The sequence below is a fragment of the Mauremys reevesii genome, linkage group 1 (genome assembly GCF_016161935.1).
Source record: "Mauremys reevesii isolate NIE-2019 linkage group 1, ASM1616193v1, whole genome shotgun sequence".
In the NCBI taxonomy this organism is placed as follows: Eukaryota; Metazoa; Chordata; order Testudines; family Geoemydidae; genus Mauremys; species Mauremys reevesii.
The window spans coordinates 53628998-53643913 of NC_052623.1; the positions used below are offsets into that span (position 1 = coordinate 53628998).

Genomic DNA, 14916 nt, shown 5'->3' on the forward strand with positions numbered 1-14916 from the left:
TAAGATGGACCAGTTGTAGTAAGAATGTATAAAGGCTTCTCACAAGTAGTAATAGGATAAATGTGTTTGGTGTGGACTGGACTAAGTATAGGATTGTTTAGAATTCCATGGTTAGGTTGGCGTGTGATCAGCCAGACGATCATGCTGTGCCATTTTAAAAATCACCACAGTGAAAATTTCCACCTCTGAAATCAGTAGAGGCCGAGCACCATTAAAACAAATTAGCTGATTAAGTATCTGCAACCATTGCAGGTTCTTCCAATACTTAGATTAGGTGATACTGTAGTCAGTGAGTGGCAAATGTTGAGTTTTCAAATGGTGCTTACTGACTATCTAGTGTAAGTAAATCAGGGATTCATTTCAGTGACTTAAGAGAAACATTATCCCATACAATAATGCTGCCGGCACCTGTAGAAATAATACAGCCTTTTGTGCTCTTACTTTCAAAACTGACTTTAAATACCACTGAAGAACACTGACCTCATGGATTCAATATAAATATATGCAGAAATATTTCCCACAATATCCTATCTACTTTAGTACCATATGCAGGCTGTTTTAAAACTGAGCAATCTCTTTTTAATTAATACAGGAGTGACCAAAGGAAAGTTTTTGGCCAAATAACACCTTAGTGCTTATAAAGTGCTTTACCTTTTCAGAACACTGTATAACTCTGAGTGAATTAATTCCGCACCTTTAACATGGCCCAAGCAAACTACAGGTTGAGCACATGCCAGGGTATAGACTCAGCAGTCTCCTTCATTTTATGGCCATTAGGAGCAGATCTCAGACTCCTTGAAAATTGCCAAAATGGCCCTTCAATGGTCCAAGATTGGACACCGTTCCCCTAAGGCTTGCGTAACATTTGCACTATGCTCCTGCAGAGTGATTCAGCTCCTCCTCAGTAATCAGGGTGTGGTACAGATGGCATTTTTTCACGTTCTATATTTATTTGTAAATGGTGATTTAACACTCTTCTGTGAAGAGAGCATCGATAGTAGCTTTTGCCATGACTCGACAGCAATGAGATTTTAATTTTTAAACAACAGAACACTATTATAAAAATATTGTGAGATCTAAACATAGCATAATACTTTAGTTTTGAAAATTAACAAGCCTTTGCATCTGTTAATAGGTGTTAATAGGCTGTGTGAAATGCATATGCTCATGTTGTTTTTAACTGTGCTAATAGAATGTACATTATTGCCAATTTACTGAAAGTTATAGCTCTAACACTGTTGTAAAATATGAAATTATATTTTTGTGATACAGGTGGAAATCTGCTGTTTTTATGTCCCGGGGCAGGCTGTAAAGAATGAATGCTAATAGAAAGTATTTGCAAAATGTATGCAGTATATGTTGTATTTATGTTGTTGCTATTATTGGAGTTACTCTGTACCCCAAACCCCTTGGGTGCCAGTAGCATTCCAAGTGTACCACATCTCACAGGCAAGCACTGTAGGTGCTTTAGCAGCGAGGCCTTGCAGGAAGTAGACCTGGTGAGTCCTAGTAACCACTCAAACTCATGGCTAAGGGAAAGGTTTTTACTAAGGATAGCAGGAAAGGGACAGGTTGCAGATACCCTAGGTACAGAGGCTTCAGCAATTGCAGTTCAAAGTGAGCAATAGCAGTTCTTCTTTGGGTGCCAGGGGCAGTCCAATCCAGAGTCAGGGCTCTTCAGCCCTAGTGCCTGGGGTACCATCTCCAGCCCAGTCTTCATTTCTATCAGATAAGTGCTTGCAGGTTTCCAGGCCAGGCTCATTTATTGTCTCTTACTGGGGCTTCTCGCACTGGCTCCCTGCCCAGCGGTTGCTGGTCCCCCGTAAGTTCCACACAGACCTGCCCAGCTGTAATGTCCGGCAGTCACAGCCTGTTCCACGTGCGGCTCTGCATCTGTTCCTGCTTCTAGTTTCTTTCCAGTTTTCTGCTTGGCCACCTCCTGGTTCAGGAGGATCTTTCCCCTTCTTACCTGACCAGGGGAAAGGAAAGTTTAGTGGGGAAGGGCCTGATGGCAGTTGTAGTCCCCTGCTTTGCAGCTCCAGGAGGGACATAATGCCCTCCCTTAGAAATGGAATCAAACTTACTGTACATCACACACTGCAAACTTTATTTTAATTGTACAACTGCCAGTTTTCTGTTTACAACACAAAGGGTATGGGCCTTTTAGTGCTCTATGTAAAGCTTTAGTGGCAGGATTTTTAGCATAATTTTTAATTAATCTGTTTGTTAGTTTTCTACTGCCACAAAATTAATAGTAATTTGTATTTGGGGGGGTTATTGCCAATGACTAAGCCCAGATCTAACCATAAATTTTGCTGGCATAGCTATGTCAGACGCATTATAATTTTTTTTTTTTTTTTGCTACATAGCTCTGGCAGCAAAAGCCCTGCTGTAGATACTGTTATACCGACATACAAGTGCTTTTGCTTATATAGCTTATTTTGCTTGTCAGACTGGAATAATCTATATTGGCAAAAGCACTTTTTATCCAGAATAGCTGCATCTACACTAGGTCTCATCTACATTTAAAACTTATACCAGCATAGCTCTGTTGATTAGTACTGTGATTTTTTCCCCAAAAATGCTGTCAAACTGGGAGGATGTACCTAATGGGGTCCTGCATGAATCTGTCCTGGGTCCGGTACTATACAATATTTTCAATATGAGTTGGAGAATTGATCTGAAATCAACTAGAGGAAATTCAATAAAAACAGGTGCAAAGTGCTACACTCAGGAAGGAAAAAGCAAATGCACAACTCCAAAATGGGGAATAACTGGTTAGGTGGTAGTCCTGCTGAAAAGGATCTGAGGGTTATAGTGGATCACAAAGTGAATATGTGGCAACAATGTGATGCAGTTGCAAAAAAGACTAATGTAATTCTGGGGTGTGTAAACAGGAATGTTGTATTTAGGACAAGGGAGGTAATTGGCTTCCTATACTCAGCACTGGCGAGGCCTCAGCTGAAGTACAGTATTCAGTTCTGGGCACCACATTTTAGGAAAGTTGTGGACAACTGGAGAGAGTCCAGAGGAGAGCAACCAAAACGATAAAAGGTTTAGAAAACCTGACATATGAGGAAATGTAAAAAACAAAACAAAAACCGGGGCATGTTTAGTCTTGAGAAAAGAAGACTGAGAGGGGACCTGATAAGTCTTCAAATATGTTAAGGGCTGTTATAAAGAGGATGATGGTCAATTGTTCTTCATGTTCATGGAAGGTAGGACTAGAAGTCATTGGTCTAATATACAGAAATGGCAATTTAGTTTAGATATTAGGTAAAACCTTCCAACGATAAGGGTATTTAAGCTCTGGAATAGGTTTCCAAGGGAGGCTGTGGAATTCCCATCATTGGAGATTAAGAACAAGCTGGACAAACACCTAGCAGGGATGGTCTAAGTTTACTTGGTCCTGCCTCAGTGCAAGAGCCTGGACTAATTGACCTTTCGAGATCCCTTCCAGCCCTACCTTTTTATGCCATATCTATGCTGGTGTAAGCCTTAGAGTAACTGTAGATATACTGTTATCTACATAAAAGTGCTTTTGGCACTACAGTTTCTCTGTGTGTATGTATGTGGATAGATAGATAGATATAAAAAACATTCCCAAGCAGCTAAGGATAAAGTGGGCAGCAGGAAGGTTAGGAAATGGAGATAGTGGGAGTGGAAGAGTCAAACTATTTAAAACAATTTTTTTTTATAAATTTTAATTTTATCAAACTACCATATTATTCTCTTTAGAGGCAGGGAATCATTCAAAGGGGATCAATTTTGTCTGAAGTCTCTTAGGTGACAAATGCCTTTCCCAAGGAGAAGAAAATGTCAGTTTTAGGTGATAGTGCTCAGCTTCATCTGAGACAGTTCTGTCTGGTTTCGTCAGGCACACAAAGCTGAGGTGTAGCACAGAGGAGAGGAAGAGGGGAAGAAAGGGAAAAGTTGCTTCTTTCTTTGATATGTGTAGTTGGTAAACTGTTGGCAAACCACAGGCACAACGCACTGCAAACCTATTAGTTTGCCAGCCTGGACATAGCAAAGCATTACAAGTCTAGATTTGTGCTGACTGGCTTAGCCAAGACACAGGATGAAAAGAAAAAGGAGTAATAAGGTTAGAGGAAATGGACATATTAGAATATATCAGAAACCTTAGTTTCATATCTCAGGAATTGCTCAGAATCCAGCCACAGCAGTGATGGCATCATCTAGTCTCAAATCCCCATTTGGTCCTGTCAAAAAGTCTTTCAGGACAAAGGAGGCCAACAGTGTAATAGTGAATACCTGTGTGCTAGCATGTTGGTGTGGTGACAGCTGTGATGGTGATGCTGGTTGATATGGTCATGATAAAGCTGTCCAAAGGTTTTTTGCTGCATTAAGTAAGCTACCCAGGGTTGGAAGGAGCCATCTGGGAATGTGGTGAAATTATGGCTGGAAATATATTTCTTGAATTAGTTTGTTTTGGCTTCTGAAATGTGAATTCTTGCTGTGGACAACTATAGGGTTACTATTGTGGAGTATGTCAGACTGCTGCTTCACTTTCCTGGGACTGTCCCCACCTAGCCTCTAAAAACAGGGATGCTGTTTTAAGTGCTTCTTGACTAGCAAATTCACACCATTTCATCTTAGAATCTATTTCCAGTCTAGTACTAAAAACTAGTGCTTCCTTTAAAAAAATGGAAGGGAAAGATCACTATAAACATATTTGTGGTGTTATGGTGGGCGTTGGGTGGAACTGCATTGAAGTGAATGGGCACAAGAGCCAACCATCATTTAGGATAATGTAAAAAGCAGCTAAGCTCCTTTTATGGAATAGTCTAGAGAGCTGAAACAATAGGAGCCATCACCCAAAACACAGACCACATGTAAGGCTAGTTAGGAATCTGAGCTATGTAAGTGGAAGGGATAAATTGGGGGCTGAATGCACATGCGTGGGGCTGGTTATTGTTTGGTTGAGTGTGTTTGTGCATATGTACACAAGAAAGAGAGACAAACACCACAGAAACACACCAGAGTTCTCTCCTATTGTTTGATTCCTACTGTGGTCAGGGTGGGAAACAGGATTTTATGTACATTTTCTTTGGGGCATTCACACTCCATCATCAGTTTCTCCTCCTAACAGAAACAACCCACAAGACCTTGAATATTGTCTATCAGCTTGTGTCAAAAGGGGGGACAGTAGGAACTGGGCTTTAAAGTTTTGTTATAGACTAACAAAATTCTATTCTCTAACAGTGGAAGAGTCAAACGCTTATTGGAGGCACCTTAAATCCTGCCAAAGCTCAGTGAATTCTGGCAAAATGATCGGGTTCTCCCAAACTGCAGTGTTGTGAATGATCAAGCACAATATTCTGTCTTCTGGAGTGGGCTTAAGTGTTCTACCATTCACATGCAGTGCACGTCCCCTGGAGATCCCTCTTAGATTCATAAAGCTTAAGGCCTGAAGAGACGATGAGATCATCTAGTTTGACCCTCTGTATAATACAGGTCATTAAATTTTACCCAGTTACCCCGATACTGAGCCAACACTTGTCTGACTAAAGCATTTTTTCCAGAAAAGCACATCCAAACTGGATCTGAAGACTCCAAGAGGTGGAGAATCCATCCCTTCCCTTGGTAGTTTGTTTCAGTTAGTTAATCATTCACTGTTAATAATTCATGCCTACTTTCTCATTTAAATGTGTCTGGCTTTATGTTCAAGCCACTGGTTCTTGTTATACCTTTCTCCACTGGATTGAAGGGCCCTTTAATACCTAGTATTTGCTCCCTGTGGAGGTATTTATATGCTGCAATCAAGTGACCTCTCAATATTCTTTTGATAAACTAAACAGATTGAGCTCTTCTAGTCTCTTACTGCAAGGCATTTTCCCTAGCCCTTGAGTCATTTTTGTGGCTCTCTTCTGCACCCTCTCCAGTTTTTCAAAATCCTTTGGGAGCGGTGTAGTCTAGTGGTCTGAGCTGTGAATGAGGAATGCTGGAGTTCTAATTCCAACCTGACACTGACTCCTATTTCCTCTTTTGCCTTTGGGCAAGTCTTCAGCATCCTCAGCTATGAAATGGGGATAATAATCCCTACCCATCTTGCAGAAATGCCACAAGGGTTAGTTTAGAAGTTAAAGTGCTAGCTACAGTAAGTGTGAGTAGTTGTTGATCATTAATCTCTCAGGGTATCCTCGCTCCCTTCCCTCCCCCCCCCCCCGCCATCATTCTCCCAATTGAGAGTGAATGTTTCTTATTTCTGAAAGCTAAGAAAATAAATATCCATGAAGTTAGCTGCCAGTGTTGTGATCCCCTACAGGACTAACTGAGCCTTTAAATCTAGTCCTAATGGAGGTTTGTGAATTTTTTACACACTTGTAACTCATTTATCGGTCACATTGCTGCAGGATATGTGACCGGATATTGCCTTCCCTTGCTTTTAATACAGTAAGCTAGATGGATCTTGCACTGCTCAGCATACATTTGATTCTGTTTGCTATTCACATGCACATTCCTTTGTTGACATATTATTATGGGATAAGAGAAAAAATACAACCTAGCTTTTATTTTCTCCTTGTATCTGCTTGCTCATATTAATGCTGCATAATCATTATATAAATGCACAGGTGACACTGTCAAGGACACACTTAGTTTAAAAGTACTACAGTGCGCCTGTACCTCTGCTAGTCATCTCCTATCTCTAATTACAGGGACAGATTTATGAGGCGCTGAAAAGATTAAATTGCATTTGTTTTTCAAAAAATTGAGTAATCTGTGTAGTTCTATTCTGATCAATGGAGCAATTGCTGAAAAAGATTCAGGCAAAACTTAAAGTGATGGCAGGGGGAGGTATTTTAAAGTTTACGTTTATTTTATCCCAGTGTTGTCTGTTTAATTTTCTTTTAGTTATATGAACATAAGAATGGCCATACGGAGTCAGACCAATAGCCCATCTAACCCAATATCTTCTGATAGTGGCCGGTGCCAGATGCTTCAGAGGGAATGAATAGAACAGGGCAATTATTGAGTGATTCCTCCCCTATTGTCTAGTTCCAGCTTCTGGTAGTCAGAGGTTTAAGGACACTCGGATCATGGGAGTTCATCCCTGACTATCTTGGCTAATAGCCCCTGATGGACCTATCCTCCATGAACTTATCTAATACTTTTTTGAACTCAGTTAATACTTTTGGCCATCACAACATCCCCTGGCAACAAGTTCCATGGCTGACTGTGCATTGTATGAAGAAATACTTCCTCATCTTTGTTTTAAACCTGCTGCCTATTTGCAATAATTAGTTACATTGATAACAGCAGCGAAGACTTGCAATAGCGCTTTTCAGCTGTAGATATCAAAATGAGCTAAGAAATAGGATGTGTCATTTATCCAACCCGTTACAGATGGGATAAATACAGTGCAGAAAGTCTGTGACTTGTTCAAAGGTACATGGAGAACCAGGGAGGGAGCTGGGAACAGCACCTATGGCTGCTGACTGCTCTCCCTGTTGCCAGCCATGGCATAATCTTGTCCCCAGGCAGCCCATGTTCCCCTGCCAAAGTGCTCAGGGAGCCATACACTACACTAGACTAATATTAATCCCAAAACATAAAATCATTAAAAATGAATATAGGCCCATAAGCTGTGCAATTCCTCGGGCACCGAAGTGGCCAGGGATAAAACTCTTTTCAGCTTTCCTGTTCAGGGAGATGGGGAGGGACTGATTAAAACAAAACACCTGTGATGGCTCATTCCACCCTCTTGTGGCCACCACTGTAAATACAGGCTTGTCCAAGGGAAGCTGATTGTATCACCAAGGAGTACCCAGCAGACCAAGCCAGAGCAGCCCCCTGTGGTAGTTAGGTCTCTGTCTATTTAAGGCTCAGAGACCACATTTTCAAAAGGGGCCTCTACACTTGTGCTTTTGTTGTTTCCATAAGAATCTAAAAGCTTTTTCTGGTCTCCATGGAAATACTGCACTGGTAGAGGGAATCTGGCCTTGTTTCTTAAGAAGCTACTGCAGCGGAAGCAGCTGTCAGTTCAGTCATCTGACTGAAGAGCTAGCACCTTTGTGACTATACGCTGAGTTTTAGTGCTGCTGTGGATTAACCTTGGCGGCAGTTGTGTAGTTTGTGTAGAGCTTTCTGTGAGGATTTGTTCCATGCTCCATGAATTGATAGAAATTCTGTTGCTGAGGATGCTGCTGGAGGCATTAATCTACCTCAAAGACTTCAGAAGGGTTTGCTGTGGCCTGAGATAACTGAGTAGCTGTTTTCCAAACAGTAAACCTGGTCATTATATGAGCAGCCTTTTCCATCTGGCTATGTTATTGTTTCTCTGTCTTCTGCTGCATTAACATTCCAGACATTTAGCAAACAAGCATCTTCATCCTGTTTCATGGTGAAGGAGTTTCCATACTAGACAAATTTAGCTGTCGTCATTCTCTAGGAACAGCTCTGATTCAGGTATATTTGTGTGTCCGGGACTCTACGGGTGAAGAAAGTATCATACACATTTCGTCATTTTCCTAGGTAGCCAGTCTGCTGCTTCAGCCACTTCAAGCCATGGCTTTTTATGAGGGAAGCTCATGTTCCTGAAACAAAAGGGGAAACCTCCTACCGCTAACACCAGTCATGACAACTGTACTGAGCCTTCAGGATACAGCTAGATTATTAATAAAACAAACACACTCTCCTGAGCAGGCTTTGCCCCCTATCTCAGCGAGAATGGTGAGCATACAGCTCCACCCCAGCAGCTGTCACTAATAGGAAGTTGCTCTGGGTTCCATGACGGTTTTTCCTAGTCACTGTTGCTAAGCAAGCTGCCTGCTTCCTGGGATGTGATTTGGCAACACAGGGAGGTGGCTCACAGTGAGAGCAAACCAGGGAAAGGGAGGGCAGGTGGGGACTCACTTTGGGCTGTGAAACACAATGGCTGTGCTGTGGACATTGCAGGTGGTGTAGAGACACTCAGGTACCACCAGTGTGAGTGTGAGATAAGGGCCAGCGTAGAGTGGCAGCTCACTGCCTGCTGAGCTGGGAAGCTGCGGTGCAGTCAGAGCAGCAGAATAAGATCCTGGCTTCAGGTCCATGGGTAGGGTTGCCAATTTCCTAATTGCAGAAAACCGAACACCCTTATCCCACTCCCCGCTCACTCCATTTCCCCCCACCCATCGCTGGCTTTCCCCCACCATCACTCACTTTCACCAGGCTGGAGCAGAGGGTTGGGGTGTGGGAGGGGGTGAAGGATCCAGCTAGGGATGGGGCTGAGAATGAGGGATTCAGGATGTGGGAGAAGCTCTGGGATGTGGCAGGGGTTGGGATGTGGAAGAGGGTAAGGGGTGCAGGCTCTGGGCAGTGCTTACCTCAGACGGCTACCAGGAAGTGGTGAGACAGCCCTCCAGCTCCTAGGCGGAGAGGCGGCCGGGGAGCTCTGTGTGCTGCCCCCACCCACAGGCACTGCCCCTGCAGCTCCCATGGGCCTCCATGTGGCTTGCCAAAGGGCAGTGTGGCTATTGGAGAAAAGGAAGGCGCTATTGGAACTGCAAATTTTCCTCTTCTCTGCCCAAGTTTGGCTCCCACCTGGAGCAGCAGCTTAGGTGTAATGAGCAGAATGATTTCAGTTCCTGGGCCAGGCCAGGGACCAGTTGTGCTGTTAGTGGGCAGTGGCACAGGAAAGGGGGCTGACCAGACTGTTCTATTTCCCTGTACATATTGGAAAGGGAACTGAGCCGTAAGGAGTCAGGGAAGCTGGAAAGCCAAGCTAAAGGAACAAAAAAACCTTCTACTCTGGTTATGGGACCAATGCTGCAACCATATTGCAGGTGGAGCAGCTGCGGAACTGGGTCCTTATCGAGTTATAGGATAGTGCAGCAAGCAATACAGGGCAGAGAGGGACCTGGGGCCCAGACTTGTGCATTGGTCCAGTGGCTGACTGGCTTTCATATTCATACTGTTATGGTGACATGTTAATAGTGTAAGATGGGCGTATTCTGTTTTATATAAAAACCAACTTTCAGCTCCTCCCCATTGGCAAAGAAAATCCCTTCAGGCCCAGATTTTTAGTTTTTGGCAGGATACGCAAACGTTGGTGTGTCCGTTTCTGAGTCACGCTAGTGCAATAATGAAGCATAGCTGAAGGCTGAAGAAGGGCAGCTAATTAGAGCTGCGCCAAGTTCTGCAAGTCCTCCTGGTCCCTCAGCACAAGGAGCAGCTAATGCACTCTCCATGGCCCCCTGATCATGAGATGGAAGCTCTTATTGGTGGCGCAGCTGGCTAAGAAGCAGCTGTTTTTGCTGGGCCTGAAGCACCTGGTCTGGCTCCCAGCAGGGCCCTCTCTCCCAGCCTGAGGGGTGAGGGAAGAGGCTGCCCCTGCTGGCTCGATGCTTCTCTCAAATCTGAAGAGTGCAGTGAAGAGTTGGGCACTGGACTGGGGAAGAAAAACCACTACCAGAAACTCCCCAGCCCTGCAAGGAGGCGAGTAGGAGCCTTCTAAGTGTGTGTGAGTCTGAGAATTAACAAAAGGGACATGAGGTGTAGCAAATGAAATGCTGGGGAAGGCTCAGGATGAGAAATGGTGGCAGAGAATGGGAACACGGCAGAGGATGAGAAAGGGGAAGGGTGAGCTGAAAACTAAACTGAGCTGGACTGGGGTGAGGGGCAAGAACTGATGAAGTTGGGGGCCAGGGGAGGAAGGCAGCAGATTAATATGCAGATGCTATAGGCTTGTGCCTTGCATTCCAGCCCCTGCAGTAATGTGATAAGTGCAGTAGCTCAGTTTTCATTTTTAAAAAGTGAGTTTCTAGCCCCGAGGGTTGCAGTGCGAAGCTTGGGAATGTAAAGCAAGGCTTTGATGTCTGCCTGAGTCTGCAGCAAGCCTGAAACACTAATGCGGGCAGGTGTGAGCTGCCCCATGCATCTCAATGGTGTGTTAACATTGAGCCCCATCTCGCAGAGTGGGGAAACCCCACTAACCCTACCCAAACAGAGAGCTGTGTGGGTGGCGGGAGGGAGTGCAGTTTACTCAGCCCAACAGCGATACTCCAGCTGTGGGGTAAGTGGCAGTGGCCTCTCCTGGTGCCCTCCTCTGCCTCCACGTAGCGAAAAAGCCCCCCCCCCAATGCTCTGAAGGGGAGGAAGGCCTCTGTTAGTGCTCGGGGTTTCTAAGGGGAACCATGCAGCTGGAAGGGAGGCAAGCCTTCTGCCATCGGGACGTCAGGTAGAGTCGCCAACTTTCTAATCACCCAAAACTGAACACCCTAGCCCCATCCCTTTCCCCAAGGCTCAGTCCCCTTCCTTGCCCCCACTCAGTACATTCCCTCCCCCCCACCCTCAATCACTTTCACTGGGCTGGGGCAGAGGATTGGGATGTGGGAGGGGGGTCAGCGCTGTAACTGGGTGTGCAGGCTCTGGGGTGGGGCCAGAGATGAGGGCTTCAGGGTGCAGGAGCAGTACTCCAGGCTGGGGAAGGGAGTTGAGGTTCAGGAGGGGGATACGAGCTCTGGGGGTGGGGCTGGGGCTGAGGAGTTTGGGGTGCAGGAGGGGGCTCCAGGCTGGTGGGGTGGAGCCAAGGGATTCGGAGTGTGGGAGGGGGCTGCGGGTTGAGGATGAAGGCGGGGGGTACAGGCTCTGGGGTGAGGCCAAGGATGAGGGGTTGGGGGGGGGGTCCAGGTTAGGGCTTGTGGTTGGGGGCATGGACTTACCTCAGGCGGCGGCCAGTCAGCAGCGCAGCGGGGCTAAGGCAGGCGCCCTGCCTGTCCTGGTGCCGCGCTGCGCCCTGGAAGCGGCCAGCAGGTCCGGCTTCTAGCTGTGTGTGGGGTGGGGGGGGGAGGGGAGGGCTAGGAGGCTTTGCACTGTGCTCTTGCCCACAGGCACCCCCGGTTCCCATTCGCCATGGTTTCTGGCCAATGGGAGTGAGGCACTGGTGCTCGGGGAGGGGGCAGCACGTGGAGCCCCGTGGGCCCCCCCCAGCTTAGGAGCCAGACCTGCTGGCTGCTTCTGGGCGCAGCACGGTCAGGACAGGCAGGGACTAGCCTGCCTTAGCCCCGCAGCACCACTGACTGGGCTTTTAACGGCCCCGGTAGGTGGGGCTCACTGAAGCTGCCAGGGTCCCTTTTCAACTGGGAGTTCCAGTCAAAACCCGGACGCCTGACAACCATACCGTCAGGCAGGGTTGGGGCAGTGGGTTGAGAGGGACCACATGAAGACCTCTGTCATGGTGGGTCTGTGGCCCTATTTTGCCTTACTCTGGTGCTGACTGAGGAGCATTACCATATGTCTGGGTCAGGGCCGGCTCTAGGCACCAACCCTCCAAGCATGTGCTTGGGGCTGCACTTTCTAAGGGCGGTGAGAGGGGCTCCCGAAGCATGTGAGGAGCTGGGGCAGGAGGGAGGGAGGCGGGGGGGGTGTCCCCTGGAGCCGAGCCCAGGCTGTGCCGAGAAGGGCTCCCAGAGTCAGGGCTGCCCGGAAGGGGGTGGGGGCAAGTGGGGCAATTTTCCCCAGGGGCCCCCACAAGTATGTCAGATGCTCCCCCAGCCTCCGTCATCCGCCGGTGTCTCAGCTGGTAAGGGGGTGGGGCTGCGACCTGCAGCCGAGTGGTGGGAACTCAGGCCCCGCTGGAGACACCACGCTGCTGCACCGCTGTCAGGGAGAGGAGGGGTAAGTGGCCTGGTAAGGGGCTGGGGACGGAGCCTGGCACCCCCCCGACCCCATCCCCCCCAGCCCTGACCCCCAGCTCCGAGTCCAGCCCCTCTGAGCTGGACACCCCGCGACCTCATCTCCCCACAGTCCTGAGCCCAGCCCCTGTGAGCCGGGCACCCCCAAACCCAGAGCCCAGCTCCCCACCCAGCCCTGGGCAACAGCAGCACCACCCCCAGGCAGCGACAGCCCATTGGCACCAGCCATCACCATCACCCAGTAACAGCCCATTATGTAATTGCAAATGTAGACATACCAGTAAAGCATTTAATGTTTTTAAATAATGTATTTAGTGTATTTTCAAATTATTACAAATTAATTTTTGAATGTATTTCACTAGTTATTTTTTACATTTTCAAATACATGTTACTATAGTATTGTAACTTTTTTAAATGGAAGGGGCCCCCGAAATTGCTTTGCCCCAGGCCCCCTGAATCCTCTGGGCAGCCCTGCCCAGAGTGTGTGAGGAGCCGGGGAGGGAGGGAAGCGGGGTCCCCTGGAGCCGAGCCCTGGCTGCGGCGGCAGCGAGAAGGGCTCTTGGAGGAAGTGAGTGGCCAGCTGGGCTCGTCGGTGCTGAGCAGGTAGCCCCGCAGCCGGAGATCCTCACCTTCCCTCCCGCCAGGGCTGGGCCAGGGCACAGTGAGGCTGAAGAGCAGCATGTCGGCGGTGAGCACGAACTGATCCACCTTGGCCACCAGCAGTGCTGCGAAGCCCAGGGAGGGGGCCATGTTCTCCGCGCCACCCCACAGCCGCACCGCCCCCTGGAAGTACTCCCGCTCCGTGCTGCCCAGCAGCTCCACCCCGCATGGGGCCAGAGTCGCAGCTGGTCCAGGACTTGGCTGCTGTGTGCTGGTAGCGGATCCCACTTTTGGCGGGGGAGCCCAGTGCTGGGGCAGCAGGGGGTGTGAGTGGGGGGGCACTGGTGGGTGGGGAAGCTCAGGTCGGGGCGGGGGCGGGGGAGCAGCCAAATTTTTTTTTGCTTGGGGCGGCAAAAAACCTAGAGCCGGCCCTGGTCCGGGTTTTCCCAGACATAGCCTCTTTTTCTGAGCTGCCTGTCTTTGTCCAGGTGGAATTTTTTTAAATAACAGGCAATGGCCAGGGTTTTTGTAGACCAGGCAAGCTGCAGCTCAGAAAGAGCCCTGATTGGTCTGCTTCCTGATTGGTCACAACCAGGGGCGGCTCCAGGCACCAGCGCTCCAAGCGCATGCTTGGGGCAGCAAGCCGCGGGGGGGGCGCGCTCTGCCAGTCTCCACGAGGGCGGCAGGCAGGTTGCCTTCGGCGGCATGCCTGCGGAGGCTCCGCTGGTCTTGCGGTTTCTGCGGACCTCCCGCAGGCTGCCGCCGAATCTGCGGGACCGGGGACCTCCCGCAGGCAAGCCGCTGAAGGCAGCCTGCCTGCTGTGCTTGGGGGGGGGGGGGGGGGCCAAATACCTAGAGCTGCCCCTGGTCACAACCCTGCATCCACAACTGATTGGACCATTCCCCTGCAAGCCACAGCTGCGGGATCCCGCCCGCTCAGGCCCAGGCTCTCAGTCCTGTGCAGGGGGTTCCATAGGGAAGCACTGACCAACAGCTAGTGCTGTGTCCTGGGCTTGTGCCACCTGCCCTGCCACTGTTACAGGGAATGACAGTGCCCCCACCCCTCGAGTACCCCCGCCACAGGTACCCACTCCAGCACTCCCAACTTTACCCCCTCCTCCTCTCCCCAGCTCTTCTCCTCTCCTTTTGGGGAACCTGAAATATGGTAACTCCATGAATGGGTGGCCGGGGGAAGCTGAGACTTTTTTTTATCCCTCCAACACCCTAACCACAGGGTGCTGTCGGCTTCGTATTCTCCTCGCCTCCCATTCGTTCCCATTTCATGTAGAGAGGGCTCACTCCCTGCCGATCCTGCTTGCTTCTGACACCCTTGCTATGCCTCCCTCTCCCTGGTCATTGTAGCTTGGTCTTGCTGTCTAGCAGGGGAGCTGTGTAGAGCCTTTCTCTCTCCCTCCTCCAGACAGTTCAGATCTGTCCAAGAAGCAGTGCAAATGTGTTTAAAAACACTGACTGTCTGGAGTCACTTTATTTGCCAAGTCAAAGGTTGTGGTGGGCTTTTTCAAAAGTGCTCAGCTGTGGCCTAATTCTACCCCCACTGCAGTCACTGGTCAAACTCCCATCAGCTCACTGGGAACTTTCTTTCAGAATGGCAAAGTGGGTATAAAATTAGGTTCATTGCCTGCAACAGTCCAATCCACATACTGCACCTAAACTACACAAG

The 14916-nt window shown here is 48.4% G+C and overlaps 1 protein-coding gene and 1 long non-coding RNA gene across 2 annotated transcripts in view; both read left to right on the forward strand.

The window, feature by feature from the left end:
- KL (klotho) overlaps positions 1–8584 on the forward strand; it is a 65842-nt gene extending 57258 nt beyond the window's left edge. The window contains exon 5 of the mRNA XM_039530732.1: positions 8494–8584. Coding sequence (XP_039386666.1) covers positions 8494–8540 — 47 coding nt within the window. The 3' untranslated portion in view covers positions 8541–8584. The remainder of the gene's footprint in view (positions 1–8493) is intronic.
- Positions 8585–8842: 258 nt separating this feature from the next.
- LOC120401102 overlaps positions 8843–14916 on the forward strand; it is a 48862-nt gene continuing 42788 nt past the window's right edge. The window contains exon 1 of the long non-coding RNA XR_005596295.1: positions 8843–8916. This is a non-coding gene — a long non-coding RNA (uncharacterized LOC120401102). The remainder of the gene's footprint in view (positions 8917–14916) is intronic.